The sequence below is a fragment of the Ostrea edulis genome, chromosome 9 (assembly GCF_947568905.1).
Source record: "Ostrea edulis chromosome 9, xbOstEdul1.1, whole genome shotgun sequence".
NCBI classification, from domain to species: domain Eukaryota; kingdom Metazoa; phylum Mollusca; class Bivalvia; order Ostreida; family Ostreidae; genus Ostrea; species Ostrea edulis.
Window position 1 is genome coordinate 20314908 of NC_079172.1, and position 19558 is coordinate 20334465.

General features: G+C 35.6%; 1 protein-coding gene across 2 annotated transcripts in view; it reads right to left on the reverse strand.

The window, feature by feature from the left end:
- LOC125657686 (uncharacterized) overlaps positions 1-19558 on the reverse strand; it is a 125610-nt gene that overhangs the window by 77639 nt on the left and 28413 nt on the right. For both annotated transcript variants that reach the window (XM_048888413.2, XM_056148799.1), the window contains 15 exons: positions 18574-18648; positions 18191-18253; positions 17732-17809; positions 17450-17518; positions 17252-17323; positions 16257-16334; positions 16040-16111; positions 15648-15719; positions 15385-15537; positions 15011-15088; positions 14340-14474; positions 12777-12926; positions 7909-8055; positions 6092-6157; positions 5101-5244 (listed from right to left, as the gene is read on the reverse strand). In XM_048888413.2, the coding sequence (XP_048744370.2) occupies positions 5101-5244; positions 6092-6157; positions 7909-8055; positions 12777-12926; positions 14340-14474; positions 15011-15088; positions 15385-15537; positions 15648-15719; positions 16040-16111; positions 16257-16334; positions 17252-17323; positions 17450-17518; positions 17732-17809; positions 18191-18253; positions 18574-18648 (1452 nt within the window). The remainder of the gene's footprint in view (positions 1-5100; positions 5245-6091; positions 6158-7908; positions 8056-12776; positions 12927-14339; positions 14475-15010; positions 15089-15384; positions 15538-15647; positions 15720-16039; positions 16112-16256; positions 16335-17251; positions 17324-17449; positions 17519-17731; positions 17810-18190; positions 18254-18573; positions 18649-19558) is intronic.

Here is a 19558-nt window from a genome sequence, read left to right on the forward strand (position 1 = left end):
GAGTGTTTGTTTTAAGCGTGTTCATTATAAGTGTGTTTGTTTTAAGCGTGTTCGTTATAAGAGTGTTTGTTTTAAGCGTGTTCATTATAAGAGTGTTTGTTTTAAGCGTGTTCGTTATAAGTGTGTTTGTTTTAAGCATGTTCGTTATAAGAGTGTTTGTTTTAAGCGTGTTCGTTATAAGAGTGTTTGTTTTAAGCGTGTTCGTTATAAGTGTGTTTGTTTTAAGCGTGTTCGTTATAAGAGTGTTTGTTTTAAGCGTGTTCGTTATAAGTGTGTTTGTTTTAAACGTGTTCGTTATAAGAGTGTTTGTTTTAAGCGTGTTCGTTATAAGAGTGTTTGTTTTAAGCGTGTTCGTTATAAGAGTGTTTGTTTTAAGCGTGTTCGTTATAAGTGTGTTTGTTTTAAGCGTGTTCGTTATAAGAGTGTTTGTTTTAAGCGTGTTCGTTATAAGAGTGTTTGTTTTAAGCGTGTTCGTTATAAGAGTGTTTGTTTTAAGCGTGTTCGTTATAAGAGTGTTTGTTTTAATATACCATATATAACTAGTGGGTATTGTTTTTTACAATAAAAACAGATGTCTCCTCTTCAAAGTTTGATTGTCTAATAACCGGGGCAACAGTAATGAGTGCAAGCGTAAGAGGCAATTACAACGGCTTGTATCAAAATCAATGGGTCAAGGTAAAAAAAATTTGGTACAGTACATCTTGTCTTAAATCTGCCTTCCATGTTGTAAGTTTGAAAACCTAATGTCAAAGGGTTCTCAGGTTATGGTCTGGACTATACTTTGATGTAAAAGAGTGACCTTGACAATGTAAGTAGGTCAAGGTAAAAAATGTTGGTGATGTGCACCCCCTCCTCAATATTGCCTTTCCATATTACAAGTTTGCAGTTTTGATGTCAAACAAATCTTAGTTATGAAATCATGAAGTTTTTTTTAAACATGATATTGAATGAAGAAATGGGTCAAGGTCAAAACGTTTGGTACAGTACATCTTGTCTTAATGTCTGCTTTCCATGTTGTAAGTTTGAAATCCTAATGTCAAAGGGTTCTCAGGTTATAGTCTTGACTATACTTAGATGTAAGAGTGGCCTTGAATGAAGAAATGGGTCAAGGTCAAAGATTTTGGTACAGTACATCTTGTCTTAATATCTGCTTTCTAAGTTGTAAGTTTGAAATCCTAATGTCAAATAGTTCTCAGGTTATAGTCTTGATGTAAAAGAGTGACCTTGACACTGTAAGTGGATGACGGTAAAAAATGTTTGTGGTGTGCACCCCTCTTCCATATAACCTCTCCATATTCCAAGTTTAAAGTTTTAATGTCAAACGGTTGTCAAGTCAGCTGTTGGTCTGGACTATATTTTGACATAAAAAATGACCTTGACTTTATAAATGGGTCAAGGTCAAAAATTTTTGTGGAATTCCCCCTTTCCTCATTCCCCCTTCTCATATTCTAAGTTTGAAGTCTTAATGTCAAAGCGTTCTAAAGTTATGGTCAATTCATGTTTTTCTTAATTTGACCTTAAATGAAGAAAGGGGTCAAGGTCAACAATTTTTGGTGCACTCTTCCATATTATCTTTCCATATTCCAGGTTTGAAGTTTTAATGTCAAACGGTTGTCAAGTCAGCTTTTGGTCTGGACTATATTTTGACATAAAAAATTGACCTTGACTTTATAAATGGGTCAAGATCAAAATTTTTGGTGGAATTCCCCCTTTCCTCATTCCCCCTTCTCATATTCTAAGTTTGAAGTCTTAATGTCAAAGGGTTCTAAAGTTATGGTCTATTCATGTTTTTCTTAATTTGACCTTGAATGAAGAAAGGGGTCAAGGTCAAAAATTTTGATGCAGTGCACCTTGTATCTATGTCCTCTTGCCACGTTCTAAGTTTGAAATCATATTGTCAAAGTTCTCAGCTATTGGCCTGGACTATATGTTGAGGTAAAAGATTGACCTTGACTTTATAAGTGGGTCAAGGTCAAAAGTTTTGGGAAGTGGGCACCCCCCTCCATACCATCTCCTTATGTTCCAAGTTTGAAGTCTTAAAGTCAAAGGGTTCTCTAGTTAGGGCCTGGACAAAATTTGGTTGAAAAAGAATAAGAAGAAGAAAAATGAAACAATATGTCTCCCCTTTGAAGGGGAGACATAATAATACGTGTTGCTGCCCACAATTCCAAGGACATATTGTTTTATCTGGAGTTACATGGATATACTGACTTATCTGGAGTTACATGGATATACTGATTTATCTGGAGTTACACAGATATACTGATTTATCTGGAGTTACATGGATATATACTGATTTATCTGGAGTTACACATATATACTGATTTATCTGGAGTTACATGGATATATACTGATTTATCTGGAGTTACATGGATATACTGATTTATCTGGAGTTACATGGATATACTGATTTATCTGGAGTTACATGGATATACTAATTTATCTGGAGTTACATGGATATATACTGATTTATCTGGAGTTACACGCATAAACTGACTTAGCTGGAGTTACATGGATATACTGACTTATCTGGATTTATACAGATGTCCTGACTTATCTGGAGTATAAGATATACTGATTCATCTGGAGTTACATGGATATACTGACTTATCTGGAGTTACATGGATATACTGACTTATCTGAAGTTGCACGGATATACCGACTTATCTGGAGTTACACGGATATACTGATTTATCTGGAGTTAAATGGATATACTGATTTATCTCGAGTTACATGGATATATACTGATTTATCTGGAGTTACATGGATATATACTGATTTATCTGGAGTTACATGGATATATACTGATTTATCTGGAGTTACATGGACATACTGATTTATCTGGAGTTACACGGATATATACTGACTTATCTGGAGTTACACGGATATACTAACTTATCTGGAGTTACATGGATATACCGATTTATCTGGAGTTACACGGATATATACTGATTTATCTGGAGTTACATGGATATGTTTTGACTAATCTGGAGTTACATGGATATACTGACTTATCTGGAGTTACACAGATATACTGATTTATCTGGAGTTACATAGATATACTGATTTATCTGGAGTTACACGGATATATACTGACTTATCTGGAGTTACACGGATAGACTAACTTATCTGGAGTTAAATGGATAGACTGATTTATCTGGAGTTACACGGATATACTGACTTATCTGGAGTTACATGGATAGACTGACTTATCTGGAGTTACATGGATATATTGATTTATCTGGAGTTACATGGATATATTGATTTATCTGGAGTTACATGGATAGACTGATTTATCTGGAGTTACATGGATATACTGATTTATCTGGAGTTACACGCATAAACTGACTTATCTGGAGTTATATGGATATACTGACTTATCTGGATTTATACAGATGTTCTGACTTATCTGGAGTTACACAGATATATTGATTCATCTGGAGTTACATGGATATACTGATTTATCTGGAGTTACACAGATATACTGACTTATCTGGAGTTACACGGATATACTGATTTATCTGGAGTTACATGGATATACTGATTTATCTGGAGTTACACGGATATACTGATTTATCTGGAGTTACATGGATATACTGATTTATCTGGAGTTACATGGATATACTGATTTATCTGGAGTTACATGGATATACTGATTTATCTGGAGTTACATGGATATATACTGATTTATCTGGAGTTACATGGATATATACTGATTTATCTGGAGTTACATGGATATACTGATTTATCTGGAGTTACATGGATATATACTGATTTATCTGGAGTTACATGGATATATACTGATTTATCTGGAGTTACATGGATATATACTGATTTATCTGGAGTTACATGGATATACTGACTTATCTGGAGTTACACATACATACTGATTTATCTGGAGTTACATGGATATATACTGATTTATCTGGAGTTACATGGATATACTGACTTATCTGGAGTTACATGGATATACTGACTTATCTGGAGTTACATGGATATATACTTATTTATCTGGAGTTACATGGATATATACTGATTTATCTGGAGTTACATGGATATATACTGATTTATCTGGAGTTACACAGATATACTGACTTAACTGGAGTTACATGGATATACTGATTTATCTGGAGTTACATGGATACACTGACTTATCTGGAGTTACATGGATATACTGATTTATCTGGAGTTACACTGATATATACTGACTTATTTGGAGTTACACGGATATACTGACTTATATGGAGTTACACGGATATACTGACTTATCTGGAGTTACATGGATATACTGACTTATATGGAGTTACACGGATATACTGACTTATCTGGAGTTACATGGATATATACTGATTTATCTGGAGTTACACAGATATACTGACTTATCTGGAGTTACACAATTAATACTGATTTATCTGGAGTTACACAGATATACTGACTTATTTGGAGTTAAACGAATATACTGACTTATCTGGAGTTACCTAGTAACTACATGTACATGTACATTGAAGTGATTTCCATAGGAATTTGATTCTCATAAATTCCGTAGCATGTACTGGGTACAGAAGTCATGATAATTTCACACAACTTTAGGCAAACAAATCACACACACAAGTTGACTTAAATTAATGGAAGGTTAACATCCAGTTAATGATACAGTAAAACAGTTATAATGAACCTTCAGGGTCAGTGAAAAACTCTTAATTAATACTGAATTTCGATGTATCCAATACAAAGAACATTTTAGATCACCTTCAAACATGCTCAAATCCACCAGAGACTCTACTCTCTTCCTCTTATTGGGAATAAATATCACTTTTTAATAAGCGTGAATTCGTTATACACAAGTTTATTATAAGCGCATTTTACTGTAATTGTAAGACTTAATGGTAAGTTAATTATCAGGGTTGTCAAGGATTCAGTTTTCTTGTGAATTACCTTATCACATGAAATATAGAAATTACAATGTAATATAGCCTCATTTGATAGCAGGCATAATATTCAAAATCCATGACACTGAAATTATGCTAAATTATGGTTGCGATGTGAAATACTGTACTTGTCCTTTACTGTACACAAGCATTGAGTGGAACACAGACTCACAAATATGATAAGGATGTACATCCGTCAAGTGCATCGTCTGGAATGTCATCAATTTCATTAGCATCTAATCGGAGGTGGACCAATGCAGACATGTTTGTGAAGGGGTTCTTATGAGTAAATCGGAAATCATTTCCATGTAGATATCTGAAATATCAAACAAAAATCATATTAAGTCATTAAATGTTAATACCGATGTCTACAATTAAACTCAGTACCTGTAAACTCAAACTAAAGTTTACACTTACCTGTGTGTGAGAGTTTACACTTAAAAATGTATGAGAGTTTATATTTACAGTCATGTGTGTGAGAGTTTACACTTAAAAATGTATGAGAGTTTATATTTACAGTCATGTGTGTGAGAGTTTACACTTATATGTGTGAGAGAGTTTACACTTAAAAATGTATGAGAGTTTATATTTACAGTCATGTGTGTGAGAGTTTACACTTATATGTGCGAGAGAGTTTATATTTACAGTCATGTGTGTGAGTTTACACTTATATGTGTGAGAGAGTTTACACTTATATGTGTGAGAGAGTTTACACTTAGATGTGTACGAGAGTTTATATTTACAGTCATGTGTGTGAGAGTTTACACTTATATGTGTGAGAGAGTTTACACTTAGATGTGTACGAGAGTTTATATTTACGGTTTATATTTACATGTGTGTGTGTGTGTGTGTGTGTGTGTGTGTTTATATCATGGGTGTGAGAGTTTATACTTATATGTGTGAGAGAATTTATTTTTGCATGTGTGTGAAAGTTTACACTCATATGTGTGAGAGAGTTTATTTTTACATGTGTGTGTGAGTTTATATGTGTGAGAGAGTTTACACTTATATGTGTGTGAGAGTTTACACTTATATGTGTGTGAGAATTTATACATAGATGTGTGAGAGTTTACACTTACATGTGTGTCAGAGTTTATTTTTACATGTGTGTGTGAGTTTACATGTGTGTGATAGTTTAAATGTTTGTGAGAGTTTATACTTACATGTACGTGAGAGTTTTGCAAAAGGTATTGTCTTCCACTGCAAGAATTCCATTGTATTGAAGTCCTCTACAAAATACAAGAAATGTTTTAGAAATCCAGCAATTCTGAAAATGGTCAATTTCAAATTTAGAATGTATATCATGATCATAGTAGAAAATGGGGATACCAGTGTACAAAATTTGATTTCTATAATGCAAAGGCTTCACAAGATATTAAGCAGACAATATTTTCTTCTGTCTGCAGCAGTTTGACTCATGATATTTGACCTTGTGACCTCAAAATCAGTAGGGGTCATCTCTGAAGGAGTACTGCTGTACCAAGTTTGAAGTCTGTCCAGTAAGGGTTCTCAAGATAGTGAGCAGACAATATTTTCTTCAAGTAATATGGTACAGGTTGACCCCTGACCTTTGACCTAAAATGAATAGGCATCATGCATTCCTTAGTCTGATGCTTACCAAGCAATGGGTTCTCAAGATACTGAGTGGGCAACAAACACTGAGTCTACCTACTGACTGACCAACAGGTGCAAATCAATATGCTCCTCTTTTTCAAAGTGGGGCATTATTTAAACTCAAATATTTTATTTATGTTCATCATTGTATGTACAATACCAAGATGAGAAAATGGTGATATGGATAGACTAACTGCCTCTACATACAGAGAGAGAGAATGCTTATAGAACTGTGAGGTTTGTGAAGGTGTCGGTCTATAAGTACACAGAGAGAGAGAGAATGCTTATAGAACTGTGAGGTTGGTGAAGGTGTCGGTCTCTAGGTACAGAGAGAGAATGCTTATAGAACACTGAGGTTTGTGAAGGTGTCGGTCTCTACGTACAGAGAGAGAGAATGCTTATAGAACTGTGAGGTTGGTGAAGGTGTCGGTCTCTACGTACAGAGAGAGAGAATGCTTATAGAACACTGAGGTTTGTGAAGGTGTCGGTCTCTACGTACAGAGAGAGAGAATGCTTATAGAACTGTGAGGTTGGTGAAGGTGTCGGTCTCTACGTACAGAGAGAGAGAATGCTTATAGAACACTGAGGTTTGTGAAGGTGTCAGTCTCTACGTACAGAGAGAGAGAATGCTTATAGAACTGTGAGGTTGGTGAAGGTGTCGGTCTCTACGTACAGAGAGAGAGAATGCTTATAGAACACTGAGGTTTGTGAAGGTGTCGGTCTCTACGTACAGAGAGAGAGAATACTTATAGAACACTGAGGTTTGTGAAGGTGTCGGTCTCTACGTACAGAGAGAGAGAATGCTTATAGAACACTGAGGTTTGTGAAGGTGTCGGTCTCTATGTACAGAGAGAGAATGCTTATAGAACACTGAGGTTTCTGAAGGTGTCAGCCTCTAAGTACAGAGAGAGAGATAATGCTTATAGAACACTGAGGTTTGTGAAGGTGTTGGTCTCTATGTACAGAGAGAATGCTTACAAAACACTGAGGTTTGTGAAGGTGTCAATCTTTATGTACAGAGAGAGACAATACTTATAGATCACTGAGGTTTGTAAAGGGGTCGGTCTCTAGGTACATAGAGAATGCTTACAGAACAGTGAGGTTTGTAAAGGTGTCGACCTCTAGGTACAGAGAGAGAATGCTTACAGAACAGTGAGGTTTGTGAAGGTGTCGGTCTCTAGGTACAGAGAGAGAATGCTTACAGAACTGTGAGGTTTGTGAAGGTGTCGGTCTCTAAGTACAGAGAGATAATGCTTACAGAACTGTGAGGTTTGTGAAGGTGTCGGTCTCTATGTACAGAGAGAATGCTTACAGAACACTGAGGTTTGTGAAGGTGTCGGTCTCTACGTACAGAGAGAATGCTTACAGAACTGTGAGGTTTGCACTTGTAAAGGTGTCTGCCTCTAGGAAGGTGATGTCATTGGAGCCGAGGTACAGCTGTCTCAGACTTGTCATGTTAACAGAACTCCTCACGGTCTGTGGAACGTACTTAAAGCTGTTTGAGGACAGCTCCCTGTAAAATGTTCAGTAAATCAGATATATATATATACATACATTTTACTATTAAACAACTTTTATTCATGTGTGAGAAAATTTCACAAAGTTCACAAGAACCTCATCATCACAAATATTTCTCACTATGAACCAGTCCTTTAATGTCTCTTGTATTTGTTTAAGATAATCTCGGTCACGAAAAATAATCGCTGCAAACAAGTTCATCCCTGGTAAAATTGTGAAATAAAGTCATCACAGTAAAAGTTGGGTTTCAGAACTTACAATGAAATACTGGTTATAGCTGAATGCTAAATTCTCTTTTCCTTGATAAGTAACAAAAGCAACACCAACGTGGCATAATACGCCTGTAGATTTTGCTCAAGGGAAACATATTTTAGTGGGATTCATATTTTAGTGAAGTTAGCACTGTCCTCTGTGAGCTAATTCATTATCATGGTGATCAAATATACCAAGTTATAATATCCAGGAGCTTACGGTTGAGTTTGTATCCTGCCCACAAGGTTTTCCTTATAAGTGATACTACGACCTTGACCTTTGACCTCTCACCTTGAAAAACAATAGGCATCTTCCTCTCATCATGATGATCATTTATACCAAGTTATAATATCCTGGAGCTTACGGTTCGGTTTGTATCCTGCCCACAAGGTTTTCCTAAAAAGTGATACTACGACCTTGACCTTGAAAAACAATAGGCATCTTCCTCTCATCATGGTGATCAAATATACCAAGTTATAAAGCCCTAGGGCTTATGGTTCAGTCTGTATCCTGTCCACAAGGTCCGGACAGACAGACGGACGACGCCATACCATAATACGTCCGGTCTTCGACAGGCGTATAAAAATATAGATTAAATACCCAGTAAATGGTAAATACAAATTAAGCTTACATGTATAACAAACAAAATCCTGTTCCTGATATTTAGCTATAACTCAATTTTATTGCATGTTTAATTTCAGTCATAACTGACTGAAGTAAAACATCAAGCAGGAAAAACCAAGTCTCATAATACATCCCGTCTTAGACTAATGAAGGGTGTATAAAAACCAAGTCTCATAATACATCCTCTCTAATGATGGGTGTATAAAAACCATGTCTCATAATACATCCCGTCTAATGATGGGTGTATAAAAACCATGTCTCATAATACATCCTGTCTAATGAAGGGTGTATAAAAACCAAGTCTCATAATACATCCTGTCTAATGAAGGGTGTATAAAAACCATGTCTCATAATACATCCCGTCTAATGATGGGTGTATAAAAACCAAGTCTCATAATACATCCTGTCTAATGAAGGGTGTATAAAAACCAAGTCTCATAATACATCCCATCTAATGATGGGTGTATAAAAACCATGTCTCATAATACATCCTGTCTAATGATGGGTGTATAAAAACCAAGTCTCATAATACATCCCGTCTAATGATGGGTGTATAAAAACCATGTCTCATAATACATCCCGTCTAATGATGGGTGTATAAAAACCATGTCTCATAATACATCCCGTCTAATGAAGGGTGTATAAAAACCATGTCTCATAATACATCCCGTCTAATGATGGGTGTATAAAAACCATGTCTCATAATACATCCCGTCTAATGATGGGTGTATAAAAACCATGTCTCATAATACATCCCGTCTAATGATGGGTGTATAAAAACCATGTCTCATAATACATCCTGTCTAATGAAGGGTGTATAAAAACCATGTCTCATAATACATCCCGTCTAATGATGGGTGTATAAAAACCAAGTCTCATAATACATCCTGTCTAATGATGGGTGTATAAAAACCAAGTCTCATAATACATCCCATCTAATGATGGGTGTATAAAAACCATGTCTCATAATACATCCTGTCTAATGATGGGTGTATAAAAACCAAGTCTCATAATACATCCCATCTAATGATGGGTGTATAAAAACCATGTCTCATAATACATCCCGTCTAATGATGGGTGTATAAAAACCATGTCTCATAATACATCCTGTCTAATGAAGGGTGTATAAAAGCCATGTCTCATAATACATCCCATCTAATGATGGGTGTATAAAAACCATGTCTCATAATACATCCTGTCTAATGAAGGGTGTATAAAAGCCATGTCTCATAATACATCCTGTCTAATGAAGGGTGTATAAAAACCATGTCTCATAATACATCCCGTCTAATGAAGGGTGTATAAAAACCATGTCTCATAATACATCCCGTCTAATGATGGGTGTATAAAAACCAAGTCTCATAATACATCCCATCTAATGAAGGGTGTATAAAAACCATGTCTCATAATACATCCCGTCTAATGATGGGTGTATAAAAACCATGTCTCATAATACATCCCGTCTAATGATGGGTGTATAAAAACCAAGTCTCATAATACATCCCATCTAATGAAGGGTGTATAAAAACCATGTCTCATAATACATCCCGTCTAATGATGGGTGTATAAAAACCATGCAAGTCAAGTATCAGCAACAAATTTTGTTTGTTAAGTTATAATGTATGTAGGCGTAAAATATTCCCTGTTATCCTTCAGCAAACAGTACTGGATTGTAATTCAACAATTGTAACATTGTATCACTATATAAACACATGATTAGGGCTGTTCCAGAAATGATCAAATGGGGGGGTCGGGCGGCAAACGATATTTTTTTGTGTGGGTGGTCGTATTTTTTCATATTTTATTTGGTCCGTGGTTGGACTGTTAAAAAAATATTTATTATGGGTAATGGGTAGTTTCTATTGTTTTTTTTAATTTTGTGCCACATGGGTGTTGAGTTTTCAGAATATTTTTATTGTCACTCTTGTCGTGTTGGTTACAAAACGTCAGAGGGAAAATTGAAAACGTGCTTTCGAAATGCTGCTTTCGAAATCGGAAATAACGTAGAACTATTCGAGTTGTCGCTCTTTGTAATTAGAAGCGCGTTTAGTAGGGTCCCTTGGGACGTGATGGCGGCGAACTCTGTTCTGCAGATTATTACAGTTTACAGTGCATCGATTTGGGAATATTTTGAAACCAATAGGTATTCCGTTTTCTAATAAAAATAGGCAAACCTTGGTTGATTTATGCGAGGGTACCGATGCGTTATATTTATCAGTCAGTGTGATGGTGATATAGAGGCCTCCGGGCACGGGCTCCATTAGAAGATGAACGATTCGTTGAAAAACATATCCATACCCATTTCATGATAATAGCATCGCTTAGACTCCCAAATCTTTCCAACATTCCCGCCATAGATGCCTTTGATTGTTGATGTGACATCGCTTCTTCAGAACTACTGTGATACAATGCCGCACAGGCATTACCGCGTCATTGACTAATATGTTGACGGTGCTACCGTTTGAGCGAGCGTAGCTTCATATATGTACATATTTTGTAATGTTCATGCTTTGATCAGGTTCAATTTAAACAATATCTATTTGCAAAATACTCATTACATGAATTTTCTCCCAGGGTTTTATATTAAAATTCATTAAAACATGTATACATGAATGTGATTTACATATTTTATGCTATATATACATTTCATTTCTGCTGCCTTCACTGTGACTTGTTTAGACTTTGATGCACGACCTGTTCTGAACTGTATGTTCTCAGCCTCTACTTCCTTTTTTCTACTCTCAATCTTTTCAAGTTACTAATTGTATGATAAAAATGCCCAAACCTTTCAAGTTTGTAAAGCTATGTTTAAACAGCACTGTCTTTGAACACAAAACACATTTCAATATATCATGAAAATTTAAAAATAAATCGATAAATTCAACTATTTGGCATGTATATGTTAGTCTCCCCCTTTTTTTTTGTTGGTTAGAATAATGAATTCCTATTGAGAATTTAGTATTTTAATCGATTACGTATGCCTAATGTTCACGTAATAATAATGTCCCGGTAGTATGACTTTTAACAAGTCCGTATTTAGATCCGCCACTGTCTGTCTTATTATGATGTACGTCAAAACGTAGACATGATGTCACACATCATCTTAGCCTGCCTTTCATAAACATTGCACTCCGTTAAACATTTCGCCTAATGGTGCACTAAATTTTGGAGCTAGGAGGCCACAAGATTAGGAAGATATTCCGCTTAAGTTCACAATCATATTCCAAGGTGTGACTTGGCGAGATCTCAGCCATTTTTGACAAGGGACTTCTGGGATTGGCGTCAAAAAATTATCCTTGTTAGAGGTTGAGATTCAGCTCGGATTATTTCCTGCGATCTAGTCATTAGAGCTCGCAGTACGAGCCAGTGCTTTGCGCTAGCTCACTGCGCTCGCTACTGGAATGTTTGTCCCGAAAACCTCACAAGATTTGTACTGTTTTCATTTTTTAAAATATTTTTGTGGTGGGTCTGGTTAGTTTTTTTTTAATTAGATGGGTCATTGTAAAATGAGTTTTATTAATTTGATGGGTCATGGGGCAATTTTTTAATTTTTTTTTATGGGTGCTTGGTATATACAAAAGGTGCCTCCCTACCCCCCCCCCCCCCCCTGTATTTATTTCTGGAATAGCCCTTATTTAATAATCACATCCAATTTTGCATTAGTCATGAAACATAAAACCAACAAGCAAGCAAATGTAAAAGTGCACACTGAAGGGAATTTCAAGATCACCTATTTTGATTAATCCCATGGAAATTTGTAATTATGATTTTGTATTCAGCCTGAGTAATTAAATTGAAATGACCACAATTACAAAGAGAGACCAGGAAATGAAAACTAACAAGTAAAACAGCTTAGCAAGACAGTCCAAGGCATCGTTCGGAAACTTCTCGTCTGTTAAAAGATTCTGATCCAGATACAGATATTGTAGATTCGTCAACACGCAGAAATAATCCGACTTCACCTCAGCAATCTTGTTGGCAGAAAGCGTTCTGAAAGAACATTATGAACAAAATCATGTTATAATTAGACAAAATGCAATGGTTAAAGACATTCTAATACATTTAAGTTATCAATGAATATGTGAACCCATAGATAAGTTATCAATGAATATGTGAACCTACAGATATGTGAACCCACAGATAAGTTATCAATGAATATGTGAACCCACAGATAAGTTATCAATGAATATGTGAACCCACAGATAAGTTATCAATGAATATGTGAACCCACAGATAAGTTATCAATGAATATGTGAACCCACAGATAAGTTATCAATGAATATGTGAACCTACAGATAAGTTATCAATGAATATGTGAACTCACAGATAAGTTATCAATGAATATGTGAACCCACAGATAAGAAATGTTTTTGTTTCATCTCATTTCATTGAAATCAGCGCTGTTAAATGTCAAATACATGTAAGACTCCAAAGTGCAATGGTCACGCCAAACCCGATGGTCTGCGCCAAACCCCGATGGTGTGACACGCCAAAGTGCGATGATCCACACTCATGCGCCAAAGTGCGATGGTCTGACACGCCAAAGTGCGATGATGTGACACTCCAAAATCCATTGGTTTGTAAACGACACAGTGTTTTGGTACAGACTGTACCAACCGCGTGTTGTTTCACTAAAATATCAGTGCAAAATCCATGCATAAAAAATAAGAAGTTCAACTTATTTCGTTACCATCTAAAATGAATAAGAACTTGTTTCATTACCATCTAGTTGCCGTGGTATTAACACAAAATTTTCCAACACGAAATCGTATAGAATGTTTTGCATTATAGCATATCCCCAGGATTTTATTACGTGTATGTGACAAGTAATAAATGATCATGAATTAAAGAATGTGGTTTGGGCGAAGTAGATAGTTCCACAACAAATGTACTTTGCCGTTCTCACTATCCTCAACCATGTATACCTCGCCGTTGCTGTCGTCCGTGTTGCATTTCTTTGGTTTCATTTTGAAAGATGTTAAGCATGACGTCACAATGATGTGACATCACAAACGTTACTGAACTCTACACCGTCGGACTTTGGCGTGGCCATCGCACTTTGGCGTGACCATCGCACTTTGGAGTCTTATATGCACATATAATTTTTCTTCCTGGCCAATTTTCAATAACACCGATACATAACTTACAGAGTCTCGGTGTTTTGTGATTCCATTAATACGAGACTTACAGTTTCTCAAAATTTGGACAGGTGATTTGTGACTTAAATTGCAGGCATTATTCCATTAATACGAGACTTACAGTTTTTCAATATTCGGTGATTTGTGATTCCATTAATACGAGACTTACAGTTTTTCAATATTCGGTGATTTGTGATTCCATTAATACGAGACTTACAGTTTTTCAATATTCGGTGATTTGTGATTCCATTAATACAAGACTTACAGTTTCTCAATATTCGGTGATTTGGTCCACACGGTAAAAACACCTGATTTGGCAGCAAACGTTGACGTCATGCTGAGACTAAATGCGTCTAGCGTGTACTCCACAGGGTTGGTGATTTGATTCGTGTCCGCGTACCTTCAAGGTAAAATTAAATATCTGCATATTAGTATTATCATTTTTGTTTCTTACAGTCATCTTCATGTGCTCTATTTGTTAAAATGATTTCTTTCCAATGAATTTTGAGTTTTTACATTTTTTCTATGTTCAGCCATTTAAAATGTCAATAAAACCATTCCAATTTCACCAATTTAGAGGACTAACAGTAACACAATAATGTATATTTCAGAAATAAATTTTAATTTTTGAAAATACATGAGGTTATGAGCTGCAACGCTTTATGCCAGTAGACCTCATGAAGCATGTTAGCTTATTTACGCAACGTTCGTTCTGAAGGCTGCAGTATAGTGGGGATTACTCACCCGACTTGACAGTGTAATAAGCTCTTGTACTCTTTTTTTTAGAACATGTCTGCTTATTCAAACTGAACACTTGTACGTTAGACTTTATCACCTAAACACTGTCTGTTATACTTGAATCCTTACATTTTGTGTATGGTTTTTAGCAATACTCACAGTCCTTACATTTTGTATATGGCTTTTAGCAATACTCACATTTCTTTCAGAGAAAGATAAGACTGTTCGGACAAAACTTGGTGAGGAAAACTGGTCAATGCATTGTCACTGACCCACCTGTAAAAGTTAAAACAGCTACTTGTAATGTATGGTATGCACAAAAAGTAGAATGCAGTGACAGACGACTTGACAGAAAAACTACACAGACAAACAGACAGTGGTTTATTATCCCTTAAAAACTTTGAGAGGGGATAAATTAAGAAGTTGGAAGTAAAAAAAAATGTCAAAATTTTAAAATTGGGAGCAAACTGATTGGCTTTCTGGTTTTATTGATACAACAATGCAGAGATTAACACTCAGCCTAATCAAACCGCAGTAAAACAGACAAGATTTCTATAAGCAGCGCCACCTACAGATTTGTCAGGTTTTCATTGATGTTCTCAAAGGCATCAAAGTAGATGTTGGTCATCTTTATTTTCTGGGAATGAAGTCTCAGAGTTCTAAGAGTAGGCATGTTGGTGAAGGATTTACTTCTTAAAATCTGTAGGTTATTTCTCACCAAATCCCTGTCAATAGTACACAGAATACAGTATTTGTATACCCTGCATGTCATTTCTGATTAACAAGACCACATTCAATTTCACAATAATTAACGAGAAGTGCAATGCAAACGTACAGATGCAATAAATTAGGAATGTTCCCAAATACGCCTTCAGAAACGGTAGCCAACTCATTGTCGTGTAATTCTCTGGAAAAGAAAGAAAACGCTTTTATAATTATCGCTGAGCTAACGATTGATCCTCACATGAATTGACAATATGTGAATGCGGATGTACAAATTACTGTAAACTCTACATTATTGCAAATAATTAATATTCGTCTTAATTTTCTAGAAGCCTCTAGTGAAATTAAAACTATTCACTTTTATTTATTTGTCACTAACTTATACAGAATTAACTCTTTCTGAATATAGCACCTGAGTTCACAATTTTACTTTCTTGTTTGCCGCTGAACTACGGTTTCGTCAAATTAAACACTCGTGTAATATAAGGATCTTGCTGTACTTACAGAATAAGCAGTTTCCCTAACTGTGAAAAGGCTCCTGGTTGTATGTAATTAATCAAATTATTACTGAGATTCCTGGAAATATATTTAATTAAATTACAAAATAAATACATCGTAAAATACAGAAAATTCCACAAATTGAAGTCAATATCAACCTTTCATCTCAAGAAGATAGGAAATAAACAAGTTTTACTCATGACATGAAAACCTGGTAACTTACAGGTGTTTTAAATCTGAGTTTGCCATATATGCCAGGTGAGATTTAGAGACGGTTTGAATTTGATTTTGATCCACACTCCTGAAAAAGAAAAATGAACTACTTCAAACATCTGCATCTCCAGCACTAATGTTCAGGGCCGTCACTCAAAGGTAGACCGAACATCAGACCCATTCCCAATGACAAAAAGTGACCCGTTTTTCCAATTTTATGAGCAAAATTTCCTAAATGCATTTATGAATCAAAAATATATTGTACACAGCATATGTAAACTAGCAGGTGAAAAATGTGATAAATGAAGTTAAGACCTTAATATAAACGTTAAAATGGTTGTTTTCTTCTTGTGTTTTAAACATTATTTGGATGGAAAAGACAGTAAACTAAACTTACCCAATTTATCAAAAATGACAATGATTTTCCCAGTTAAAGGGAACCAGTCCTCATAACAAAAAATTGCTGTGACGGGTCTCACTTTGTACGCGCCGATGACTGTAGTATATTACGATCATCAAAAGATGGCAGCAATTCTCATCAGTAAGAATTTTATAATCATGATTTCAAATGATTGATTATCTATTTGCATCATTTTAGGATAATTATCAGTATCCAGTGGAGTATTCTTAGTGTTAGTCACTGTAGTTTTCTCCAAAGCAAGCTTATTTATCAATACAACGACCTCCAAGTTTTGTAGTACAGTGTATGATCACCCCACCCTATTTTTGCATTTTTGTGATTATATCTCCTTTGAAGGAGGCATGGTTCTTCATTTGAACAAACTTGAATTCCCCTTCACCCATAAATGATTTGTACCAAGTTTGGTTGAAATTGGCCTGGTGGTTCTGAAGAAAAAGTAGAAGGTATGAACAGGCAGACAGACGATGGACAACGGGTGATCAGAAAACCTCACTTAAACTCAGGTGAACTAAAAAGCAATAGGGGCTTTTAGACCTTGGTGTTAAAGTGAAAGTAACAGATATTTTCACATGATGAACACTCACACAAATTGTACTTTGTTAGCATTTTCCAGCGCTTTCCCTGGAAAGTACCGAATATTATTTCTGCTCAGTCCACTGAAAATACAGAATTGATAAATTCAGACATTTTCTTGCAAAATTATATCTCATGCACATATCAAGTGATAAACTTCACAATTTTGAATGGGTTATAAATTCTTTCATCTTCTCACAGGAACTTACATGTATTCTAGATTACTGCCAGAAAAAAGGTTGTCCGGAACCCACTCAATATCGTTTTTGATGAGTGTTCTGCAAACATAATTTCAGATACATGGTTATGACATTATCAACAGTGTCTGCGAGATTATACAAATCTTGATAAACAATCTTTCACTTTTTGTTCAGGAGAATGGGACAAAGTTCTCTGTTCTGTATGAGAGTTATCAATATTACGGGTTCTCTTTGAACTTTACAATAGTTATCAAAATTGCATGAAACAAAATTTCTGTCGCTATGACTTACATCATGGTGAGCATGGACGGCCATGTGGGGTTGGTATGGTTGTGAGGAAAGAACTTGATCATGTTATCACACAACATCCTGTGTAATTAGTTTATATAAATCAAAATCTGAACATTAGTTCATAAAATTACTGATGATTCATACATCAAAATAGAGATACTAAAAACCAATGTTTACACTGCATTATCAGTCATAAAGAAAATTAAAAAATTCTCTGAGTATTCAATAATTGTCACCAATGTACTCCTATTTTTCCATGAAATCAATCTTTTACATGTAATATATACAGGTAGTCTAAATTTACACACATCATGAATAATGAAATGAACATAGCTTGTGTTTGTGACTATATGAAACACATTTTAAGGGAGATAACTCTGTTTTGCCTCATTAAGAACCGACCTTTAAGATATCTATCTGTGTCATTGATATTCTATTCGCCCTCATGGAGGTACTTACATTCTTTTCATGCTGGTCTTTGAAATGTCTGGGAACTGCACAAGCTTGGTTTTGTAAATAGTCCTACAAAAAAAATCACAAAAATTACATTTCAATCATCTTCGCTAGCCAAGGGTTTTCGGTCCACTCTGCTCCCCGAAAACCCTTGACTAGCAAAGATGCATTTCAACAGTAAGAAAAATCTAGTAGTGTAATTGAATTTATACTAGAAAATTGTGACAACTTCTGCTATATACCAGGCCTGGAGTTTTAGAAATAAACTTCAGTCAAAGTTTGAGATTTTACTCAAATTTTGGCCGCTCAAATAACAGAAAACTCGATCTTAAATTTGAGATTTTTTCAAGAAATCCAAGCCAGGACTGTAACTTGAAATAGAAACTTACAATTCTTGCAGGTTTGTTAGATGATCAAAGGTGGCATTATCGAAGTACTTAAAGGACATGGCATTGATGATGGTTCTGAAATGAGAAAGATTCCGGTACCTCACAGTAACGTGTACTGATGTTACAGTAGTACATCTGTAATGAGACTAGAAATCAGACTCTAAAACTGGATTGTGCTAAGTTATGTTAACACCCACACAGTCTAAAACTGGACTGCGCTAAGTTATGTTAACACCCACAGTCTATAACTGGACTGCGCTAAGTTATGTTAACACCCACACAGTCTATAACTGAACTGCGCTAAGTTATGTTAACACCCACAGTCTATAACTGGACTGTGCTAAGTTATGTTAACACCCACACAGTCTAAAACTGGACTGCGCTAAGTTATGTTAACACCCACACAGTCTAAAACTGGACTGTGCTAAGTTATGTTAACACCCACACAGTCTATAACTGGACTGTGCTAAGTTATGTTAACACCCACACAGTCTATAACTGGACTGTGCTAAGTTATGTTAACACCCACACAGTCTATAACTGAACTGTGTTAAGTTATGTTAACACCCACACAGTCTAAAACTGGACTGTGCTAAGTTATGTTAACACCCACACAGTCTAAAACTGAACTGTGTTAAGTTATGTTAACACCCACACAGTCTATAACTGGACTGTGCTAAGTTATGTTAACACCCACACAGTCTATAACTGAACTGTACTAAGTTATGTTAACACCCACAAAGTCTAAAACTGAACTGTACTAAGTTATGTTAACATCCACACAAGTCCAACAGAATCCAAGTCTTGCAATGAAAATCTTCATATAAAGTCACTGCACACTCTCTGTGTGTCAATGTATGAGTGAAAAATGAAAGACAGCGAGTCAAGTCCAAAGGAAGCCCAGACAATATAATTCATTACAGTAATGACATCTACAACATGTGGGGTCTATAATCTCAGACTGATTATTGTAATTACAACATCT